A 9,338-nucleotide genomic window follows, 5' to 3' on the forward strand; every position below is an offset into this window, starting at 1 on the left:
GGAGCGGCGGGCGGCGAGGCCGAGGGTGGGGCGGGGCGGCGAGGGCGGTGGGGGTCGGGGGCGTTAACGGTGGCGGCGGTTGGGGTCGGGGGCGAGGTGGAGTGGCAGAGAGAGTGAGGTGGGGGTGCGGGCCGTTAGGCAGCGTTTGATTTGCCGTCTGCCAGCGGACGACAAAGATTCTTTGCCGTCTACTGGCGGAAGACAATGAGGTGGGGCTGGTGGGCCATTAGGTTTTAGGCCTCCATTGGACCCCACCCACCTTTTTGCCGTCTGCTAGCGATTCTTTGCCGTCAGCTGGCGGACGACAAAGAATTGGCCGTTGGCAACTAGGCTCTTCGCCGTCCGTTTTTCATACGCAGATGACAAAGGCCTTCTTTGTCGTCCGCTAGCAGACGACAAAGAGCTGACTGATGGTAAATTCTCTGTTTCCAGTAGTGGCAACACCAAACTTCAGTCATAAGAACGTGATCCAGCAGATTGCTTCCTACAACATTAGATATGAGAAAGTTTGGTGTTAACCAGTGCTGCCCCCACTTTGCCCCACCCCTACGCACCATCCTCGGCTACCTCACTTCTTGCTGACGGGCAAGAGTGTGGCAAACTGGGCGGACCAAGGACTATCGCACAACCAATTTTAGTTTCATGCCGCGGATGCTTGGAACTTATGAATTTATTATGTTCAAAATGCTCTCCAGTAAATAACCATACGGATATAGGTTAAAAAGTTACCATTTTGATAGTAGTTTGTGTGAATTCGCAAAAAACGGTTGATCTTTTTACAAAATGCAGAACCGGTACCATTTTCACCATAGTATGTGAATTTGACAAAAGTATGACCTTACGGGTTACATTTTGTAGAAATTTTGAAAACTGCTAGATGGATTTGTTAAACTGTAGATGAGATGCGCTTTGAAGTTTATGATTTTCATAATAGTCATCGAACAAACAATGTCGCACACACCGGATGGTGTTACCACGGTTATGCACAGAGCGTCAGTTTCGATGGAAGTCGCGCCTAGGAGGACGTCGATGTTCGTAGCCGCCTCGCGTCAAATTAAACTCATCAGCTTGGGATTGACCATATTTGGATTCACTGTGATTAGATGGATAATGTGCTCATCGCCGGCGAGGACCGAAAGACGGATAAGGGCATCTCCAATGGTTGTAAGATAGTTGTTGGTAGACTTTGCCACATAGGATTTTTGATGATGTGTCATACAATAAATAAGAAAAGAGAGGAAGGTTGTATGTACATGAACCAACACCCCTTGCACAAGCTCCAATGTAGAATGAAAGAACACCTTATTTATTAGCTCACATCCTATTGGGTAAACTAGATAATACAACCCATTGGAGTTGTTGTATGTTAAGGTGTTGGTTGATGACATGATATATTTTACCAACAAGCTAACATACAAACTATTGAAGATTCCCTAAGCGGCAAGTGGGCATCGTGTTGAAATAGATGACGTGGAATGTATGTGTTGGAAGAGGGGGTCTCCAGCCATGCTCATTGGTTTGTGATATGTTTTTCTCATATTGCAACACACCAACACGTTTGCTAGCGAGACTAGAAAAGACCGGAGGAAGTACTAGTGATTTTTTGCGAACCAACCTGTGTTGAGTTGGTTAGGTGGACAGGGGTATCCTTAACCCATCAGGCTTCAAATCGTGGTGCTTGCATTATTCCTGGATTTATTTCAGGATTTCCGGCGATGCGCTTTCAGTGAGAGGAGACGTTCCCGTCGACGACGAGGCGCCTACGGTGGCTTTGTAAATCTCAAGATGATATATCGGCTCAGTCTCTCGAAGGTGCTCGTAGGGATAAGGTGTGCCTATGTACGTTCATAGGGGTGAGTGTATGCGCGTGTATATGAGCGCTTGTGTCTGTACTGATGCTAAAAAAAATTACTAGTGGTTTTCCCTTGCGAGAAGCGAATCGTGAAAGCGCACCAAGGTCCGTTCTGCCCACGGCCCCTCGACGCCGTGCCGTGCCGGCGGCGTCAACCGTCGATCGTCGAGCGCGAGCTGATCGTCTCCACCTCCCCAGGCCGTCCGTTACTGACATGTGCGCCCACGTTCGCCGTGGACCCGGCGGGTCAGCGTCCGGGGCCCGTCCCACGAGAAAGCCACGTTCCAGACGGCCCTTCTTTCCCGGAAACCTATGCGCCACGGGAGCTCCGCCGTGCCTCCTCCCACCTGAGCCAGCAAACACGTGGGCCCCACCTTGAGCGCCGGGCCCGCGCCCAGCGACCCGGCGTGCTCGCCCTCGGGGCCGGCTTTCCTTGTCGCCGTTCGAAATTCGAATTGAATGCCCACGCGCGGAGCGGAAACGGACTCCAACCCCCCCGGAGAAAAAGACAACGGCTACCTCCCCCACTACTTGTGCTTCCGTTTTGTCTCGTCTCGATCGGCCGGCCTCATTCTTCGTCGGTCGTCACTCTCCCCGCACCCGCAGAGCCAGCCAAGCAGGAGCTCCAGCCCGGACGTGTAACGACTGACGAGAGCGTGAGGGCGTCGATGGGGAAGTGGATCAAGTCGCTGGTGGGCCTCAAGGCGCCGTCGGCGTCCGCGGCGCCGGGGAAGGGCCGGAAGTGGAGCCGGCTGTGGCGGAGCGGGTCCTCGTCCGCGTCCAGGGACGGCGCCGGGGGCTGCGAGGCGTCCTCGACCACGTCGTCCGCCAGCGGGATCGGCTCCGTCGTGGCCGCCGTGGCGCGCGCGCCGCCCCGGGACTTCCGCGTGATCAGGCAGGAGTGGGCCGCCATCCGCATCCAGGCCGCCTTCCGTGCCCTCCTGGTAAGTGGTAACCAACGCGCAGATTCCTCCATGGTTTCGTGCTACTACGTATTCGGATCTGATGCGATACTGGTATTGATGAACTGATGATCTGTCGCGCGGTTGATCAGGCGAGGCGGGCGTTGAAGGCGCTGCGGGGGATCGTGCGGCTGCAGGCGCTGGTGCGCGGCCGGCTGGTGCGGAGGCAGCTCGCCGTCACGCTCAGCCGCATGGAGGCGCTGCTGAGGGTGCAGGAGCGCGCCATGGAGCGCCGGGCGCGCTGCTCTGCCGACGCGCAGTCACAGGACGCGCCCGGCGACCGCAACGGCCGCGCCGACCCTCTCAGGGAAACCGAGGTGCGTACCTATGTTTGGATTGTATGTGCATTTCCAATGCTTGCTTCGATCCATGACTTGTGCAGCAGTCCGTAATGTTGAGACCGTAACTGTACTTCTTGTTCCTGCAAATTTGATAGAATCGCTGTGGCAAGAATTTGATGGAGAATTAGTGATCGAGGCTGAACTCTGCCTTACTGTAACATAATATGGGCCTCCAGTTTCTTAGTTTAACACTGGCCCATGGGCTATGTTGTTGAGAATGTAGAAATTTGATAGAATCACTCTATTTCTTGATGCAGAATTCGAGATTGGGGCTCAGCTGGGCCTTCCTGTAACTTAGTATGGGCCTCCACTTTCTGATTTTAACACTCGCCCATGGTTATGTTGTTGAGTCCGCTCGCTTCCATTTCTGAAAAAACACACACACAAAAACACACTTTTACAGGTTTTCAAATTACAACACAAATATACTGTTTCTCTAAAAGAACTCCATTACTGATTTTAATTAGATCTGGATCCAAGTTACGAAGTAAGAAAGATTGCCATGCTCACATATTTGAATCCAGTTGGTAAATAATTACTTGTGCAAACCATGAGATTTGGAGATCGTTTCACTTCCAGGATGTGAATTCAGAGATAATTCTGTAGATGGAAATCACCATCTGAATGCTTGACTACACTATGTGTTCACAAAAGGCAGTTTAATTAGTGGAAGAGTTTTGAATGAAGTATACTTGGTTCTTATATTTTCAACTCGTCTATCTTTTTTCCAGAACGGGTCATGTAAAATTTGAGAGGATTGCACCCGTTCTTAGAAAGAAAATGATGTGTGAATATGGCTACTTTTATCTGAAAAGGACTTCTGCCAGTATGACTAAGATTGACATTGACAGTTAAACTTCTTTTTTTTCGGGTGATGATTGAGTCGATTATAAGATTGTTATTTGTGCTTTCACATGTACCATGCTTGTTTGAATCGATCTTTGTAGTGACGATGTTAGGTGAGAAAAGCAATACGTATACACCAATGAGGCCTTGCGCAGTTAGTGATTGCCCACCATGTTTTAAGTTCAGAACACAACTTACACACAATGGAGCTCAGAGGACATGTTGACATTTATGTGAATTAATTAGTATAACCAAGTAACCACTGGAGGAATTATGTAAGTTGATTAGGAAATGTGGCGTCAAACTTGTTTGTGACAGATTAGCTGACATTCTTAGCACTGCAGGAACGATGGTGTGACAGGCAAGGTTCTGTCAACCAAGTAAAATCAAGAATGCACATGAAACATGAGGGCGCAGTGAAGAGACAAAGGGCAATTGCTTATGCTCATTCTCACCAGGTATATGCTGAACCAATGAGAATTTTCACCTTACATTTGAGACTGATCTTTATTTCTTCACTTCTTTTATTTATTTAATTAATTATTTTTGCACATAATTCTTTCAGGGTCGGAGTTCTAGATACAGTGGAAGGTCAAGCTCCCCTGCAAGCTCTCTCAGGAACCACGAGTCTTATATAGAAGGATGGATGGCAACAAAACCCTGGGAGAGCACGCATATGGAGTCAAACCTCGGCGAGTCGCGTCGTCTGCATAGCTACAAGGAGAAGATGAACTTTGAAGATTCCAAATATTCATGTGCTGGCTCCATCAAGATCAGAAGAAACAACGACTCGACCAGGGTTGAAGCAATGCCTCCTCCGGCACTCTCGGCTTCCTCCTCGGACTTTGGGTGCGACGAGAGCTCTCCGTCGACATCTTCGGTGACCCCGGGATACTCTACCAACACCTTGGCGTCGGAGGCAAGGTCTGACAGTGGTGCAGGGCCGGGCTACATGAGCTTGACCAAGGCTGCCAAGGCAAGGCTGGAGTACGTCGGCGGCAGTCGGAGAGGGCCGTTCCAGCTGCAGAGGCAACGGTCTGGGGGCGTGCCGTATTACAGCAGAAGGGTGGCGCTCTCCTCGTTGGACTCGGAGAGCAACGCCGGCTCGGATGTCTCGGCCGCCGCAAGGAGGTTGAACAGCTTGTCTCTGAAAGGGCAGAGCATGACCCGAAGCTTGGACAAGGAGAACTACAATTGTTAATCCCAGTTATCTGCTCACATGGACAAACTAGTTTGCACCTCATATATAAATTTTCTTCATTCTGCTTCTGCTGTAGCGTTATGTGCACACACACATACCCAGTTCAAGTTCAACGCCTCATTGCATCAATAATAATAATATTCTAGGTGACATTGGTCAGAATGGAAAAGGTTCCCCAAGTCTTTGTGATTGTCCTGATCTAATTCCGTTTTGTACTTTGTACCTATGCCAAAGGTTGAACCTCTGTTTGTCCCTCTAGGCTCTAGCTAGCTGCTGTGTGGCAGGATCCATCTTCTTCTCTCTCGGATGCATGAGATCGAATCTCTTGGAAGAGTGAGGCGTCGGTCGGCAGCCGGCCGGTCCTTCCCCGCCTGGGAAAGAGATACAACGAACCTATAGGGCCATAGCTTCCACGACAAAGGCAGGGGATGTAACATAGCGGTTCGTGCAACGCGCTAGGTGGTGCGTCTCGCGATTTGTGGTGGTCGGCATGGTACTTGCCAGACTTCAGGGTGGCGGGGGTGCTCGTCTACCGGTGGGGTGTGGTGGTTCTTCGGGCTCACATGGTCTCCCTCGTCGACGAGGGTGGCTACGTGGTGGGCCGGCGCACGTGTCGGGGGAGGATGTTGCACCGTGCGACATGGTACATTTTCCTTGTCACGTTGCGAGAATTGGTGAGGCGTCTGGCCATACGGCACAGTACATCTCGATCGGTACGAATGGCAGGCAGGGAGAGAGAGGTTTAAAGCCGTCATGGGGTGCTGGAGGTAGTGGGTCACATTCACTCTTCCCCTTCCTCCCCAATCTAGACCACAGAGAGCTTCGTCCTGTCGAAACCCTCGTTGGCGATGGTGTAATCACAGTAGACAGGATGAGGGAGTTCGTGGGGGTGGGATGCACGCAAGCGTGCTCGCTTGCTCGAGATTGGCTCCTGGTTCGACACCAAGGCGGAGATGCGGGCAGTGGCACATGCGGTGGTGGAATTGTTGTCGAAGGAAGAAGAAGGGGAACTATTCAGGAGGAGGTGCAAGCGCCATTCATTGGAGATCCGTTGTGGGCAATGGATCTGCGGATTCGATGGATCCGGCGAGGGCAGGCAAGTGGGAGGTGTTCGTTTCGTTCTCCACCACGCCGCTAGCCCCGACGATGAGGGCTTCTGCTATGAGGGCGGGCAAGGCGGTCCTGGCTCTTCCGGCGCCGGGATCGGCTATGGCCCCGATTGTGATCGACGAGGGTGAAGGGAGCAGAAGAAGGGGGACTCAAGTGCGTGAACATGTATCAGGGGGGCTCAACAACTCTGCGACGCCGCTGGGCTCGCCTGGCTCCAGCCCTAGGTCTGGAGGTCCGTCGCTCCACACACCTTGCCGAAAAGGGGATCCGATTCCCAAGCTGGCTAATAACCGCATCTAGTTGTTAGGCGGCGAGGAATCAAAGAACGATTCCGGTGAGGAGTCTAGTAGTGGTATGCTTTCTGATCTCCCCGTGCTGATTATTTGCAATATGATGCACTATCTAATGGGAGATTCACAAGTAGAGAGATTAAGAAAAACGTCGCATTGATCATCAGGTTAATCGTAGGAACAAATTGAGAATGGATAAATATATTCAAAGCTTGTTTCTTAAGGGTGATGGGGACGATAGAAAAACATGTAAGCAGAAATGTGGTCGGTCAGGGGAGATTGTGGATCAGATGTATCCACATGTCCATTCCCTCAATTGGGGAAACTATCACATGGCTGAGGTTGATTTGGCCTTAATTAATATGAAACCCTTCATGCCCAGATTCAAAGATTTATGTAGACTCCTAAGTCTGATAGATGGAATTGAGGGGGGATGATAATTTTGTCATTGATAAGATGAGTGATTGTGGTAAAGATGTTAGGAGTAGGATTGATAAAAACATGCCATGATGAAATCGATATTCCTAGGAATTTATCTTTGGAAGAATTTTTTTAGGACACAATGGTTACTGAGTGTGAGTGGGAGGTGGGGATTGGTTTTGAAAAGTTTGATTGGGCTGGGCTTGATGAAAATGCAGTTCTGGTTTCTAGGCTTCAACAACTGGCACATGAGGTGGATGAAGCCCATGATGTGGCTGGCCCATGTGTGGGTGAGGAGAGTGGGATATATAAAAAACCCATTCACATCCCTGCCTTAGAGCATTTCGATTTTCCTGATTCTTTTTGTCACGGAGAGGTTAGGGTTATGGCGGCTAACCTAGGTGAGGAAAGGGAGCCAGAAAGGGGAGCAGCAACCATGGCAGGGAGGCCAGGGCAATTGCAGCTGAGGCCAAGGAGGGGTGGATTTGGGGGAAGGTCCAACTTCCCCTCTAGTAGAATCAATATCTCATCGGGGAGGAATTTCAGGAGGCAGGAAGACAAGAGTTACGAGCATGGGGATCACAGAGAAGGGGGTGAAAGCCTCGCGATGGAGCTGGGAGCAGCAATAGCGGGGGAGAAGGGTTTCAACAGGGGAGATTTGGAGGAGGTTTTGTGCGGAATGGGAGATGAACGTCTGGATCTGGAAATTTTGTTGGACAAGGTGGAAAGAGTGGATATTAACAACTTAGGGATGATAGATCTGGGATTGGGTCTGTAAGACAAGGGGGTGATGGAAGGCAACAACAACAAGGAGTTTTGCATAGCCAGACGCATGGGAAGGGGACTCTCCCTGCTTCTTTTAGAATTTCCCATAGATGGTGCCTCTGGGGCTGGGGATGGGGCAGTTTGGTTTTTTGCCACCTGAGTAATTGGCACAACAATATCAATATTTGTTGGCCAACGTCCCCCAAAACGGTGTCCTATCGGTACCATGTGAGGAGAAATAAGAAAGTGATAGAGGAAGTGGATCCAAGGGTGATGGAGGGGGAGGAAAGGAACAAACTTGTGGGAGGTGTAAGGGGAATGGACATGGCACAAAGATTGCAGGAATAATGTCTTTTGTGTGGTGTGTCGGAGAGGCTCACATAGAAATGAAGATTGTACCATCTTGAGATAACCCAAGCCAGTTTCTAAGTATGTGGTATATGGGGTAAGAGGATTGGGATGCTTGTTGGTTCAGAATACTAAGGACATCTTAGTTGTGGAACATGCTAACCCAATGACAATTGTGGTTGTACACTGTGCTCAATTGAACGAGACTACTTTGGTGCAATGCTTGAGTAGGATGTTTGATTGGGGGTGGACTTGGTCAACCAAGTTTCAAAGAGCCAAGTCCTTTCTGGTGTGGGTTCCCAATAAGGCCAAGCTGATGGATTTTTGTTGTTGAGAAACGCACTTTGCTGGGAACTAGTGCTACTGTTGAGGTGATTCTTTAGAGTCCCGCTGACAAAGCCAGCGGGAAGCTGCACTCCATATGGATACAGATGCATGGTGTTCCTGACTCTCTGAGACATTACCTAGGAATTTGTGTGATTGGGTCTGCGCTGGGGCTAGTGGTGGAAGTAGATGTGAAAAATATACATACAAAGAAAGATATAAGATCGAAAGTGGGAGTTAGAGATCTTCATAAAATCCCCAGGAACATAAATCACTAGCAAAGATTTGTTGTTGTATGATAGTGGGTTTGAGCTAGAATCTGTGGCTCAATAAGGATGATATAAGTTTGAAGTGGGTAATAAGAGAAAGGTGTTTGAATTCATCAGTCTAGAGGATGTTGTGGGTCAAAAAGAGAATGATATGAGCAAAAAAGTAATATTATTGACCGATCTAGGACTAATGTGACCTTGGGAAGTTCATCTTTGAAACAATATGAAAATGTGGTTAATATTTATATTCAAAAGAAGATGACTAATGGGGATTGTAGTTCCATTAAGAATCAAGACAATACTAGTGTCACCGAGGGGGATGAGGCTTTACTAGTCGACTTACAGCTGGTTGAAGAGATGGTTGCTATGCAGTCAGCTTAGCTGACAGTTGAAGAGAAAAGAAGAATAAAAATTGAGATTATAAAGATGGGGCTAGAAAGAGAAATCGAAAGACAACATGAACTGCAGCAACAGAACATGAGTATGTTTGATGAGGTGGGTGGTTCTCAAACTGCTAATAAAGCAAATGATAATGATCAAGTTTATGTTGACAAAAAAGAGTGAGGATAATAACAATGACAAACACATGGAGGAGCTTGGTGGCATGGAG

The 9,338-nt window shown here is 49.2% G+C and overlaps 1 protein-coding gene across 1 annotated transcript; it reads left to right on the forward strand.

The window, feature by feature from the left end:
* The first annotated feature begins 2,430 nt into the window (after positions 1–2,430).
* LOC119349252 (protein IQ-DOMAIN 1-like) lies at positions 2,431–5,370 on the forward strand. The gene is made up of 4 exons (XM_037617279.1): positions 2,431–2,796; positions 2,907–3,131; positions 4,346–4,459; positions 4,567–5,370. The coding sequence occupies exons 1-4, from the start codon at positions 2,521–2,523 to the stop codon at positions 5,200–5,202; spliced, it is 1,251 nt and encodes a 416-aa protein (XP_037473176.1). The 5' UTR covers positions 2,431–2,520; the 3' UTR covers positions 5,203–5,370.
* Positions 5,371–9,338: the final 3,968 nt, after the last annotated feature.

The sequence above is a fragment of the Triticum dicoccoides genome, chromosome 1B (genome assembly GCF_002162155.2).
Source record: "Triticum dicoccoides isolate Atlit2015 ecotype Zavitan chromosome 1B, WEW_v2.0, whole genome shotgun sequence".
NCBI classification, from domain to species: domain Eukaryota; kingdom Viridiplantae; phylum Streptophyta; class Magnoliopsida; order Poales; family Poaceae; genus Triticum; species Triticum dicoccoides.

Bases quoted from the DNA above. Each gene is read 5' to 3' on its own strand.
- LOC119349252 (XM_037617279.1), top strand. From the start codon at position 2,521: ATGGGGAAGTGGATCAAGTCGCTGGTGGGCCTCAAGGCGCCGTCGGCG. The intron at 2,797-2,906 runs GTAAGTGGTAAC...GCGGTTGATCAG, and splicing joins CCGCCTTCCGTGCCCTCCTG to GCGAGGCGGGCGTTGAAGGC. The intron at 4,460-4,566 runs GTATATGCTGAA...TAATTCTTTCAG, and splicing joins CTTATGCTCATTCTCACCAG to GGTCGGAGTTCTAGATACAG.